The sequence below is a fragment of the Podarcis tiliguerta genome (assembly GCF_965153285.1).
Source record: "Podarcis tiliguerta genome assembly, chromosome: 16".
NCBI classification, from domain to species: Eukaryota; Metazoa; Chordata; class Lepidosauria; order Squamata; family Lacertidae; genus Podarcis; species Podarcis tiliguerta.
The window spans coordinates 27,306,251-27,320,666 of record NC_139549.1 but is presented as its reverse complement, the minus strand read 5'-3'; the positions used below and the strand labels follow the sequence as shown (position 1 = coordinate 27,320,666).

General features: G+C 47.2%; 1 protein-coding gene across 2 annotated transcripts in view; it reads left to right on the top strand.

Annotated features, from left to right (window-relative positions):
- Positions 1-13,278, top strand: part of GGT5 (gamma-glutamyltransferase 5) — a 29,786-nt gene extending 16,508 nt beyond the window's left edge. For both annotated transcript variants that reach the window (XM_083417786.1, XM_083417787.1), the window contains exons 5-12: positions 258-418; positions 1,311-1,457; positions 2,872-3,008; positions 5,058-5,248; positions 8,118-8,215; positions 9,804-9,916; positions 11,025-11,135; positions 12,156-13,278. In XM_083417786.1, the coding sequence (XP_083273912.1) occupies positions 258-418; positions 1,311-1,457; positions 2,872-3,008; positions 5,058-5,248; positions 8,118-8,215; positions 9,804-9,916; positions 11,025-11,135; positions 12,156-12,302 (1,105 nt within the window). In that variant the 3' untranslated portion in view covers positions 12,303-13,278. The remainder of the gene's footprint in view (positions 1-257; positions 419-1,310; positions 1,458-2,871; positions 3,009-5,057; positions 5,249-8,117; positions 8,216-9,803; positions 9,917-11,024; positions 11,136-12,155) is intronic.
- Positions 13,279-14,416: the final 1,138 nt, after the last annotated feature.

Here is a 14,416-nt window from a genome sequence, read left to right as displayed (position 1 = left end):
CGCCACCCGTGTCCTTAGGACCCCTGCAGTGTAGAACAGTACAAATGTGGCCTTTGAGATGGTGGCCAGGAAATCGTCAGAGCAAGAAAGCTAAATTGGAAGTTAAATCGCCCCAGGCTTAAGACTTTGGGGAAGGGCTATGGAGCGCCACCCCCCTTCACAGCTGGTTATATTTGGGTCTTAGGAGCCATTCCTGCTGCAGCCTCTGCTCTTAGAATCTAGGTTCAGGAAGTGATGGTGGTCACTCTCTCTTCCAGACAACTCTTTTACAACAAGCAGGGGGCCGCACTGGGAGCTGGAGACCTTCTTCGATGGCCAGCCCTGGTGGAGACCCTGAGGGCTGTGGCAGAAAAAGGAGCCAATGAGTTTTATCGGGGAACCACAGCAGAGAAGTTGGTGCAGGACATAGTGAAAGAAGGTGACCAGTCTTTGTTGTTGTTGTTGTTGTTATTTTATTTATGATTTTCAGTTTTATCCATTTCAATAATTTTATAATCATTTTAACATTTCAAAACTCAACTTCCCCCTCTTTCTGCGGTTCATTAAATTAATTTTTAATATTTTCTGCATATCCAAATTAACTTAATTTGCTCATTTATTCAACTACTACACACACACACATACACACACACACACACACACTCTTTTATAAAACTGCAGGTTATTACAATAATTCTGCCAATATTCTTATCTGTTTACAGTTTATTTGTAAATATTCAACAAACCATTTCTTCAGTTGGGACCTTGCTCGTTTTCCATTTGGGGGCTAACAGAACACGGGCTGCAGTGGTTGCATGCATAAATAACCTTTTTTTTTTTTTTTGACACCTGGGAATTTCAGTCTGAATTATCCCCGACAGAAAGGACTCTGGTTTTTGCTTCCCTTTATCTGCCCTGCTGAGAAGGGTGCAAGCTGATTTTCCAATACCTTGGAAAAACATTACTGATTCCACAGCAGCCTAATCAGAATTTGGCGCCCCGTTCCCTTTTCCAGACCCGTCCCAGCCCTCGCTTTGCCGCCTCACTCTTGCAAGTGACAGTTTTAGGCTGTTTCCCCCTCCCCACTCCTTCCTTCCATTGTCCCCTTCCTCTCCTGGGATGGCAGCTGCCAGGGAAGCAGTCCCAGCTCCCTTTGCTGTGTAAGCCTCCCCTCCCCACTCCTTGAGAAGAAACCACATTCCCTCCTTAGCCTTAGGGGTCACTGAGACTTCCTGCAAGCAGTTCCTCTCATTTGCGCTTGGGATTTGAGCTATTTTCTGCCCCTGCTGCAGCTCAGATAAGGCCTGACGCCTCTTCCTCTTGTTTTCCAGGCAGCACCTTGTCCCTGAGAGACCTCAGGGATTACCGAGTAGAAGTGATGAGCCCTGTGAACATCTCCCTGGGGGAATACACTGTGTACTCTGCCCCGCGTCCTGCAGCGGGGCCTATTCTCCTATTTATCCTCAATGTCCTCAAAGGTAAATGAGGGGTCCATTTGGTTCACTGCATATCAGGAATAGGGACGCGGGTGGTGCTGTGGGTAAAACCTCAGTGCCTAGGACTTGCCGATCGAAAGGTCGGCAGTTCGAATCCCCGTGGCGGAGTGCGCTCCCGTTGCTCGGTCCCAGCGCCTGCCAACCTAGCAGTTCGAAAGCACTCCCAGGTGCAAGTAGATAAATAGGGACCGCTTACTGGAGGGAAGGTAAACGGCGTTTCCATGTGCTGCGCTGGCTCGCCAGATGCAGCTTTGTCACGCTGGCCACGTGACCCGGAAGTGTCTCCGGACAGCGCTGGCCCCCGGCCTCTTGAGTGAGATGGGCACACAACCCTAGAGTCTGTCAAGACTGGCCCATACGGGCAGGGGTACCTTTACCTTTTACTTATATCAGGAATGGGGAGATTCTGGCTCTGCGGTGCTGCTGTGTGGGTGGAGAAGGGGAGAGTGGCAGGGACCCCCCAAAAAAACACTGCAGACCAGGAGAAGAGGGCTACTTCCTTCAGTAGCTTCAATCTGATGCCCTTTCAACCTCCTTTAGCCTTGGGTAATGATCCATCAGTTATATTTTATCTGCACAATCTGAATTTCAGGAACCAAAATGCCTTTTCTGTGCAGCCTGAGCAGGAGCAGTGAATGACATTATATTTGCTCGTCATAACTTGTCTTCACTTACTCCAACCCCCACGGCTGTGTGAAGAATCTTCTTATGAATGGCCCGCGTCACCATTAAGAAAAAGATGTCAGAATAGGCCAATAGATATGCGGAGTATTCCCTGGACCAAGTGCCTTTTCTTCTTTAAGTTCTCAAGAGCTCTTAACCTAGCTCAAAGTTGTCACCTGAACTAGCCAGACGTTTAACCAAGAATCAATGTGAAGTGTAGGTGGGTTCCTACAAGGCAAGACACAGCAAAAACCTTTATTGAACTACGTTTCTGGGAAACAAGAGGCAAAGCAACTGCTTATATACATTTCTGAAAGCCTGGGCCACTCCCACTCCCAACGTGATTGGCTGTCTAAACTTCCAAACAGCAAATCACGACTCAGAGTCCAAGGGCCAATGGCAGAGGCCCAAATCCTGAAATGTTCTGTGTATCGAATCAGAACACAGGAGCTCAGAATCCCTAATCCAGACTTAAGCTCAGGCAAACACAGACCACTGAATACGTAAGACAATCACAGTCACTCAATCCTTTGAATAAATAATACTTGCCCCAAAATGGCAAGTAGACATTCTGTTTTGGCAATTGTAGCCTTGGTTTAAGGAGCCAGTTGGTGCCTATCTGAGTTTCTAACACAGCCGAGGGTCATTCCCCGGGTCTCAGAAGAGCGCCGCAGAGTCCTTTCTGCTCTTCCTTAGGCCTGGGTGCTCACAGCTAGCTCTTCCTGTCTTCCAGGTTTCAACTTCACCAAAGAGTCCATGAGCACACCTAGCCAGAGTGCTGAGACTTACCACTACATCGCAGAAACTCTGAAGTTTGCCAACGGCCAGAGACTAAAAGTGGACGACCCAGTTTTTTCCAGAACTGGAAAGGTGGGTGATCTGGGAGCCTGTCGGTCTTCATCCTTTTTAAAAGCTTTGTTGCCTTATTTTTTTTGGGGGGGGGCAAAATCTATAGTGCCCCCCTTCCAATGGTTCCAGATAATCATTAATATATATATATATATGTACATCAAGAGCTGCCTTGATCAACCTGGTGCCCCCCAGATGTTTTGGACCGCAACTCCCACCTGCTGATGGTTGATGAGGGTTGTAGTCTGAAAGGAATCAGATAAGAACAGGGATATTTTTCAGCCGGAATTTACCGGAACTCAGTAAGGGCACCTCTCAGGGGGCCTCCATTGCCATCGTAAGAGGACAAGGAAAGAGTTCATGGAGAGTCCTGGCACATCTTTCTTCTAGAAAAAAGCACTGGATAAGAATGTAAGGAACTCTGGAGCTTCATGCCACCCTCATCTAGCATGGCTAAATGAGTCTCTTCATGCTTCCAAAAGAAAGGGTTTGGGGCTTTGGTTTTGTCTGGACCGAAAGGGGAGGGAGTTTTGCAAATTTGGACAGAGTTGAGGGGCAGCTGCTGTGGAGAGAAGACAAGAGGGAGAAACTCTCTTCCTTGATCATAATTGCAGAGCTGTTCAGGTAACCAAATATTCTAGTTATCATAAAATTGAGATCAAGCAGGTGCCTTCACTGTGCTCTTTTTGGCGCCTGGTAAGAACGTTCTTGTTTAGGTGAGCCTACTCAGAGGCTTGGAAAGTTGAGGTAATGTTAACCTGTTTTAGCATTTTAACTTTTGTTTTTACAATCAAGCCATGTGTACGTACAGTATATATAATAATAGAATCAAGACATTTTCCGTTTCAGCAATTCAATTTCACAATCTGATTTCTGATATAGAATAGCTTTCAATCGTTTTGCCTGTTAGGATGTGAATCGAAGCTAGGAGAGGATATATTTAGGAGCTGTTATCCTTCCTTCCTCACGTTTGTGAGTTCAGCATCGTGCCATCCCTTGACAGCTTAAAACAGAAAGCTTAGATAGGCTAGTTTCATCCAATACAGGTTGCTTTGAGGCAGACTGGATTCTCCTGTTATTTCTCTCTTTCCTCACCCTTAGAACAATAACCACACAAACAAGTCTTGTTAAAAAACCCTCACCAGTGTGGTGTAGTGGTTAAGAGCGGTAGTCTCGTAATCTGGTGAACCGGGTTCGCGTCTCTGCTCCTCCACATGCAGCTGCTGGGTGACCTTGGGCTAGTCACACTTCTCTGAAGTCTCTCAGTCCCACTCACCTCACAGAGTGTTTGTTGCGGGGGAGGAAGGGAAAGGAGAATGTGAGCCGCTTTGAGACTCCTTCGGGTAGTGATAAAGCGGGAGATCAAATCCAAACTGTTCTTCTTCTTCTTCTTCACCATTTACTCACTCAGAATACTTGCTAAAAAGTAACTGGCACAGCAGCTTTGTTCAGGCGGGCTTAAAGTGGTCATTTGATTACAAAGGCATACTTAAGTCTAGCTCATGGGTTGGCAGACTAAGGCTCGGGGGCCAAATCCAGCCCAATTGCCTTCTAAATCTGGCCCGCAGACGGTCCGGGAATCAGCATGTTTTTACATGAGTAGAATGTGTGCTTTTATTTAAAATGCATCTCTGGGTTATTTGTGGGGCCTGCCTGGTGTTTTTACACGAGTAGAATGGGTCCTTTTATTTAAAATGCATCTCTGGGTTATTTGTGAGGCATAGGAATTTGTTCATATTTCCCCCCAAAATATAGTCCGGCCCCTCACAAGGTTTGAGGGACAGTGGACTGGCCCCCTGCAGAAAAAGTTTGCTGACCCCAGGCATAGGGTGCTGGGGATGAGTTTATGGAAGATGGGGGGCAATGGGCTGAAAAAGTTTGGGAGCCAGTGGGCAAGACAGGTAGATAGCTGCCCTCTGCAGCTGAAGATAAGCACTGCAAGACGTTGCGTCCTGCAGTTTACATTCCTATCCCACTGAGCCCAGCTTTGACTTTTCCAGAGGGCACCATTCCTCCTTTGCGGCTGAGGTTATCAGGACCTGCCTCACTGAGATGCGCTGTGTTTTTCAGGATGTCTTGAGCGAGCTGATCTCGGACTCCTTTGCTAGCCAAGTCAGGAAGCAGATCGATGAGCGGGGAGACCACCCAGCAACCCACTATGACGCTGTCCAGGTGGCAAAGACCTCATTTGGCACTTCCCACGTTTCTGTCCTGGCTGAAGATGGGAGCGCCGTGTCAGCCACCAGCACCATTAACTACCCGTAAGTAGGAGCGGGTGAGCCCCAAGGGCAAAGGCGGGACAGAAGCTTCTTCTGTGCTTTCTCCCAAAGCACATAGCTGTCAACCGTCCCTTATTTGGCGGGAATGTCCCTTATCCCAGCGCTGTGTCCCGCTGCTGTCCCTTATTGATGGTGTCCCTTAAATTTCCAGGGTTTCAAAGGAAGCAGCTCCTCTCCCTCCCTCCCTGCCGGCCAGGGAGGAGGGAGGCTCCAACTGTCTTGCTTGGCTGCGTTGCTCACTCAATAAGGAGTCTAAGAATGACTGGGGAGTGGAGCTTGCATGCCTTGTGCCGATCAAATCGGCCGCGTTGCCTGGGGACTCGCCTTTGCTCAGCGCTTCCCAGCGGAGAGGTGACGGTGGTTTTCCTTGCTGCATCCCCTTTGCTGGGTTGCTGCGCTGTGGGAACCATCGCTTGAGGCTTTGTTTGGCTGCTGGCTGGGCTTTCTTCCTTTGGTTCAGAGGGGCTCAGAGGTCGAACATACCTGTGCTCCGAAAACCCCTTATTTTGGCTGCTGATCCCTTATTTTCGAGGCTGCTGGTCCCTTATTTTCAAATCTGTAAGTTGACAGCTATGCCAAAGCAGGGCCTCCAGACAGCCGCCTTTATTGCAATAATTTTATGCGCTGGGAGTTTCTCCATCTGAAACTGTGGAGCCATTGCTGCCAGTGCTGTGCATGGAGCTAGATGGATCAACAGTTTGACTCTGTGCTTCCTATTTAAATCAGACCTTAATTCAGAGCCACCTGGTTGGCCACTGTAAGAAGAAGATGCTAGATTACATTAGTGTAGCCAGGATATTTTTTTTGGGGGGGGCAGGATTTTTTTAAGGGGGCAGAACCTTAAATTTGTATTGATTTTGATTGATATAGGGGGCAGCCCCCCTTTGCTTATGCCCATGCTGGACTAGATGGGCCTTTGGCTTGATCCTTCAGGCAAGCTCTCCGTGTGCCCTGAGGACTAGAATCTTGTTTTAATTTTAGGGGAAGGGACATAGCGGCAGAGCATTTGCACAAAAAGGCCCCAGGTCCAATCCCCAGCCATATTTCCAGGCAGGGCTGGGGAGAGACCCCCTGTCTGGAATGCTGAATAACCATTGCTGCCGCTCAGTGTTGGGAATATGGAATTAGATGGACCAATGGTCTGACTCAAAATAAGGCACCACCCTACGTTCCAACTGCTGGGCTGTGGGAGGCAGAGAGCGGGATGCCTTCTCCGTGGTTCCTGGCCCTCTTGCAGGGACAGAGGTCTGGCAAACTTCCTGTTTTAATTCCTACCGAAGGATAAGAAAATATTTTTATTAACAATTTCAACATACAAACTATCAAAACATATCATATTCATTATTATTTTTCCCTCCTCCCCCCCTTCAAACCATAGCTGTCAACGTTACCCTTTTCTTAAGGGAAATTCCTTTATTCCAAATAGGATTCCTCACAAGAAAAGGGAAAAGTTGACAGTTATGCTTCAAATCCTCCGCCCCCCTGACTTCCCCCAGCTCCTCTCTCTGATTTCTTTTTTTTTAAATGTTATTTATTAAAAATTTAATAATTACAGAAGAAATAGAGAAAAAACAAAATACAGTAAAAAAGGAGAAAAATAAGAATAGAAAAAAGTTAAAAAATACATAAAGCCACACCTCCACCCCACTAGTGAAAAAAACAAAAACATTTAAAAACCCTTCCATTTTTCACACTTCTATCCTTCAATGACTTATTTCCTCGACCTCCTCCCACCTCCCTTTTTGTATTCCAGTTAATAATTAAGTCAGCAAATTCTTTCCATTTTTCACTGCTTACTATCATTTAATTATCTTAATCCATTTAAACCTTATCTTCCCATCAACATCTTAAAAATTATCTATACTTCAATCTAATAAAGAGGGGGGAAAAGAACCTTAAATCTTATACCCTTAAATCCTAAAATCTTAAGTCCCTATCATATTTCAACTAAAGTCATATAAATTCATTCCACCATCTCCCAACATTCCTTAGTTATACAATATTATACTAAATAATGTTTTAAAAATTTCCAATCTTCTTCCACCATCTCTTCTCCCTGGTTTCGGATTTTATCAGTCTTTTCTGTCAATTTTGTCAGTCTTTTCTGTCAATTCAATATAGTTCATCAACCTGGTGCTCTTGTGTCCGAGGCTCTTAACTCTTCTCCTAGTCCTGTCTGCAAGTTTCTTTTAGTGCCAAAGATTAAGTCCCAAAGGGCTTAATCTTTCTGATTTCCTCTCTCTGATTTCTCAGCACATATTGTTCTCTGCATGTTATAAAATTATACATATCCTTACGTTATCTATCTGTCATGTTATCAACCAATAAATTTGTGTATGTTTATTCAAAATCTGCCAAGGAGTCCAGTTCATTTTGTTGTCTTTTTAGACAATTTGTAAAAGACTCCCGTCAGTGGCGTAGCGTGGGGGGTGCAGCCGCACCAGGCTCAACATCTGGGGGGGGCGCGCTCGCACTCGCAGCTCTCTGCCCCTACCTGGCTCACTCACTCTCTCTCACTGCAGTGCTGGCTGTGCGAATCCGATCCGAGCTGCCGGGTCGCCGCCAGGCGTGCGGTGCGGTGCGGAGAGAGAGCGAGGGACTACCTGGGGGAGGGACAGTGCAGCGGGGGGGGGGGGGGCGCAAATTACTTGCCTTGCCCCGGGTTAGGGGGCGCAAATTACTTGCCTTGCCTTGCCCCGGGTGCTGACAACCCATGCTACGCCACTGGCTCCCGTTCTTCCTTAAAGTCACAGTTGTCCCGCAGTTTGTATGTCAATTTAGCCATTTATGCATAACTCATCAATTTTTCTTGCCACTGAGAACTGTGTCCCTCTTCTCTCCCCATGCTCAGGTTTGGCTCCATGGTGTATTCGCCACAGACTGGGATCATCTTAAACAATGAACTCGCTGACTTTTGCATGAAGAAGTCAAGTGACAGGATCTCGCCAGGTGAGCTCCACCTCTGCTGGGAAAGCCCATCGCAAGCACAAATGATGGGCAGGAGGGAATGCATAATAATAATAATAATAATAATAATAATAATAATAATAATAATTTATTATTTATACCCCGCCCATCTGGCTGAGTTTCCCCAGCCACTCTGGGTGGCTCCCAGTCGAGGGTTAAAAACAATACAGCATTAAATAATAAAAACTTCACTAAACAGGGCTGCCTTCAGATGTCTTTTAAAAATATGATAGCTGCTTATTTCCTTCACATCTGAAGGGAGGGCGTTCCACAGGGTGGGCGCCACTACCAAGAAGGCCCTCTGTCTGGTTCCCTGTAACCTCACTTCTCACAATAAGGGAACTGCCAGAAGGCCCTCAGCGCTTGACCTCAGTGTCCGGGCTGAACAAAGTGGGTGGAGACGCTCCTTTAGGTATACAGGACTGAGGCCGTTTAGGACTTTAAAGGTCAGCACCAACACTTTGAATTGTGCTCTGATACGTACTGGGAGCCAATGCAGATCTCTCAGGACCGGTGTTATGTGGTCCTGGCGGCCACTCCCAGTCACGAGTCTAGCTGCCGCATTCTGGATTAATCGCAGGATGGATGGATGGATGGATAGATGAATGGATGATAAAAGAGTCCCAATGGGGGGTTGATTGGATTCCAGGACACCTCGCCCACACCCTGAAGAAAAAGGAGATCAAATTGGCTGTGGGTCTTCTTTCGGCTCATTAACCTAAAGGCGCAAAGATTTCTCTCCAACAATAAGGAAAGAGAGAGAAAAATAATTATTGAGAATTATAGGGACAGAACTACCTAAATTGTATAGAAATTTATTCATGTATGCTACTTGCTACTTGCCCAAAAATGGAAAGAAGAAGAAGTCCCAGCAAAGGAAGAATGGATACAAAAACTTATGGAATATGCAGAAATGGTGAAACTTACCAGGAGAATAATAAACCAAGATAGCAAACTTTTTAAAATAAAAGAATGGAAATGGTTTGTTGAATATTTACAGATAAATTATAAAGAGATAAAAACACTGGCAGGGTTATTGTAATAACCTGCAGTTACGTAAGAGTATACAGTGGTACCTCAGGTTAAGTACTTAATTCGTTCCGGAGGTCCGATCTTAACCCGAAACTGTTCTTAACCTGAAGCACCACTTTAGCTAATGGAGCCTCCTGCTGCTGCCGCGCACAATTTCTGTTCTCATCCTGAAGCGAAGTTCTTAACCCGAGGTACTATTTCTGGGTTAGCGGAGTCTGTAACCTGAAGCGTATGTAACCTGAGGTACCACTGAATATTTAAAGAAGATAAATAAATAAGTTAATTTGGATATGCAGAAGATATTAAAAATAAATTTAAGGAACTGCAGAAAGCGGGGGAAGGAAGTCAAGTTTTGGAATGTTAAAATGATTGTAAAATCAGTGAAATGTATATATCTGAAAAGCATAAATAAAATTTAAAGAGAGAGAGAGAGAGAAATAATAATATCCAAATGCACAAGGCGAGGTTTTTCCTCACCGTTTTAAAAGTGACTGTATAGGTTGCTCACCCTCCCATTTCTTGGTGCCCCCACCTATAGGAGAGATGCCCCCTTCTTCCATGACACCATCCATCCTCATTTCCCACGACGGGCAGTCGAAGCTGGTGGTCGGAGGGTCAGGCGGGCAACTCATTATCCCTGCTGTCGCGCTGGTAAGTTGACAAAAACACTGGATTCCTGGCTTTAGCACGGAGAGCTGAAGCTGCACAGTTAACACCTGTGAAATCTGTCCTTTTGCTTTCTGTCCTGGGGAAAATGGCTTAAGTTTTGTTTTGAAAAGGTAGACTGCCTCTCGACTTGGAGGCTTGATTGCACTCTCGTGGTCAGCATCTGTTGCTATTTATTTGTTCGCTTATTTGTTTATTGCATTTATAACACACCCTTTTCTCCAAGGAGCTGAAGGTGGCATATAAGGTTCACCTCCCACCCCCGCCATTTTATCCTCACAACAACCCAGCGAGGTAGGATGGGCTGAGAGGGGTAGTTACTGTCCCAAGGTCACCCTAGTGAGCTTCATGGCCAAGTCGGGATTCGAAACCTGGTCTCTCCCAGGTGCTGGTGCCACACTTTAATAATAATAATAATAATAATAATAATAATAATAATAATAATAATAATTTATTATTTATACCCCGCCCATCTGGCTGAGTTTCCCAAGCCACTCTGGGCGGCTCCCAATCAAGTATTAAAAACAATACAGCGTTAAATATTAAAACTTCCCTGAACAGGGCTGCCTTCAGATGTCTTCTAAAAGTCAGATAGTTGTTTATTTCCTTGACATCTGATGGGAGGGTGTTCCACAGGGCGGGTGCCACCACAAAGAAGGCCCTCTGTCTGGTTCCCTGTAACCTCACTTCTCGCAATGAGGGAACCGCAGGAAGGCCCTCGGCGCTGGATCTCAGTGTCCGGGCTGAACAATGGGGGCGGAGACGCTCCTTCAGGTATACTGGACCGAGGCCGTTTAGGGCTTTAAAGATCAGCACCAACACTTTGAATTGTGCTCGGAAACGTACTGGGAGCCAATGTAGGTCTTTCAAGACCGGTGTTATGTGGTCTCAGTGGCCAGTCCCAGTCACCAGTCTAGCTGCCGCATTCTGGATTAATTGCAGTTTCCGGGTCACCTTCAAAGGTAGCCCCACGTAGAGCGCATTGCAGTAGTCCAAGTGGGAGATAACTACACCACTACACCACACTGTCTGCCTGCTGCGAGACTTCTCTTCCATGAACATGTCTAAAGCCAGGCTGCTCCTTCTCTTGCAGACTATCGCTAACAAGCTGTTTTTTGGGTATGATTTGGACAAAGCTATCAAGGCACCGATTCTCTGCGTGAACAGCAGCTACGGCATCGAAGTAGAGAAATCCTTTGACAAGGTGAGACGTGTGAGCAGCTCTCTGGGGTCGCAAGGGGAGCCATGAGACAGAGGCGTACCTCCAACATGTCCCAGAAGAAAACTGGCACACAGGTCTCTGGGGGCTGTGATCTCACAAGACAGCACACCCCCCCCTCCAAAATGGGGCATCCCTATTAAATTGGGACAGTTGAGGGATATGTCAGTGATTGCCACAAGTCCTGCAGCGTGCAAAACATAAAGCGACAGCCCTGTGCCAGTTTTAGCTCTGCGCTGCAGACTACAACTCCCATCAGCCCCAGCAAGCATAACTAGGCTCTCATCACCTCCTGTGTCATATGACCAGTGTGGCTGGGGCTGATGGGAGTTCTAGCTCCTGGGGGAGCCTGCAGTACAGATCCCAGGGTCAATCCCTGGCGGCAGCATCTCCAGGAAAGGATGGGAATGGCCCCTGGGCATGAAATCTTGGGAGAGCCACTGCTGCGAGTTGGCAGCAACAATATTGAGCTAGACGGTGTTAGAATTCCTACTCCATGATTGCAGTCATGGGATTTTCGTCTATCACATGACAGTATGTGTTTTGACTCCACAGAGTGGGAAGTGACAGAGACAGGATGTTTGTGTTACTGTGTTCCATGAAGTGGGACTCTTGTCCTTTGCTCTTTCTCTTTGCTGTCTGATGCTAGAGAGAGAGGGAGTCATGTTGCAGTGCAAATGTAAATAAAGTAGATTAGCCAAAATGCTGAGCTGCTGAGGTCTGTCATGCAAGCTGCGAAGACTCTGCGGATCCCTAAGTGTGCTGGTGTCTGTTGGCATCGGTCGCTGTGATGTTCGGGCTGAAGAAAGCTTTTGAAGCTCCCGAATGATTGACCAGGAGGGAGAGAACATGCCAGTTGGGCATGTATCTCTGCCAGGGTCCTACTCAAGTGTAGGACGAGCTCCTGACAGACAGACCACTAATTTGGCTTTGCCTAAGGAAGCTTCCTATGTTCAGAGTGATGCCTGTATTTCCTCTACCCTCCTCCTCTTCTTTTCCTTGCAGAGAGTTGAGGCGGCACTGAAGCAAAAGGGCCACGCGGTGAAGACGATACCATGGAGCCTGAACGTGGTGCAAGCTGTTTCTAAGGACGGCCCCTGCCTCTTCCCCTACTCGGATCTAAGGAAAAATGGCCAAGCCTCTGGCTATTAGTAGCTCAGCTGCTATTTGGCCTGAGGCAAAGCCAGAGGGCCTGGAGGACCCGTCTGCCTGCCTGCCTGCCCCTCTGCACTCTCTCAGAGCAGCTGCTACAGCTTTGCAGCCACTTCTGGGTCTGAAAAAAACACGAACTTGTTGCAGCTGGATCCCTCCATCACATATTTCCTTTTCTCGGGGAGAGAGACAGACAGACAGACAGACAGAGAGTGAGAGGTGTTTACAAGAGCAGTGCTATACTGTGGAAGAACTGAGCCAAAAACCAGCCCTTGCTTTTGCTGCAGCCTGAGAGTGCAGGACGGACCTTCGCCTCTCTCACCAGCTCCTAGCACCTTCTGTCCAGGCTATGCGTCGAGATCCAAGGAAGATGGGCAGCCTCGCAAGGAAGAGAAGCTGGCATGAGTGTGTGGCAGACAAGAGAAAACCATTTGCCAGCGTTTGCCGCTCTGTGAAAGATCTGGGTTGTGGTGGCAGCAGCAGCAGCTGGTGGCAAAGAACCTGCCTGAGGATATTTTCTGCAAGCAGGCAGGCAGTGAGTCTCCTCCCCGGATAAGGCGATGGTTCTGGCTCCTCAGAGAAGGAGCCAGCCTGCAGATTTCATGATGCCGGGGGCTGCAAAGTGCTGGGGACGAAGCTTGCCTCATCGGCCCACAGCCAGAAAATGAAAAACGCCTCTTTGACCCTTTGGCAGCAAACCCCCAAGAGCGGAAACTTGGTAGACTCTTTCCCTGCGTGGGATCACAAGTGCTCTGTGTGAAGAGAGAGCTGCTCGATGCAACAGGTAGTGCAGGCAAGATCAGCAGCTCCAAATTGTGTTGTGTTTAGGGGTGTGTGTGTGCAGAGGGCATTGTTGATGCCAAGCCAGGAGCTTCATTCAGCAAAAGGACAGCTGCGCAGGATTTGTGTTTTCTTCTTCGTGCAAGTTTGACGTGCAGAGTTCTATATTTTTTAATAAATGAATTGTCTCCTTTTATATATAGTCCAAATCTCTGAGTTCCTAGCTCAAGCTCTTAGCTGCCCCCTGCCCCAATTTTACCACCCCCACATTTGGACTTACTGTAGACCAAGAGGGACTGGAGTGGGAGGGCACCCTCCTCGTTTGGGTTCAATTTTGCTGTTTCTGAAACTGCCCCTGATAAGGTGTCAGGCTTCAGGGACTCGGCTCCCTCCTCAAACCCTTTGACAGTAGATAAGCAGAACAAAGAGAAAGGAGTCTCTTACCAGTTAGAGATTTTAATGAACACAGCGAGAGAACAACGCAGCTATTCTTTGGAATGAAGGTGCTCCCAATTAAGGTTTCCACCCACTTCTCCCCTGGTCATCCACGGCACTTCCGCATCCTGCAACCTGATCTCGCAACCACTGTGCCTTATGTGCGGCCACCTTATCTGCCCTCCTTGACCTTGGGCTGATCGGATGGACGCTTTCTAGCAACATTGAGTCTGTTAACTCTCTCTCTCCCAGTTCTTCCTCTCCTAACTGTTCACCCCCCAGTTCTTCCCAACTTCTGTCTTCTGAACTATGTCCCTCTGCAAACCACTGCTCCAAATCTATACTATCCCACTGCTCATGGGAAGATTCAGGATCCTAATTAGGAGCAGGGGGAGGGAGAGGCTCCCACTATTCCTCCTCAGGGCCACACAGTCCCTGACAAGGATGGAGAGAGGGGCGTTTCTCAAACTGGGGGGGGGGGGCATCACAGGCCATTTCTTCTGTCTTTGATGCATACACCTTCCGATGCAGCAAAATATGTACAAAAACATTTGGGGGAGGCCACCATTAATTGTGAGCCACCCCAGGTGTAATGAGGCCATTCTTTCTTCAGGTGTTAAACTGAGACCCGGCTAACCTTAAAAGCTTTCACCATCTTTACACAAACCTTCTTCATTATTAAAGTCAAAAAATGGTTTTCAGCTGAGTTGCCAACAGTGTTCCAGCTTTCTAGTTGACAGCCCCAGTCCCACTAAAAACAAAAACCTCCTTCACAATGCTCTTGGCTTTGATGGGCCTCTTTAAGTTTTCCCAAATGAAACAGCTGTTTCTGCGGTCTTATTTTTTTATAGAACAGTAGCAGGAGAACAGACGCTTGGGACTAAAAAAAGAAAAGAAAA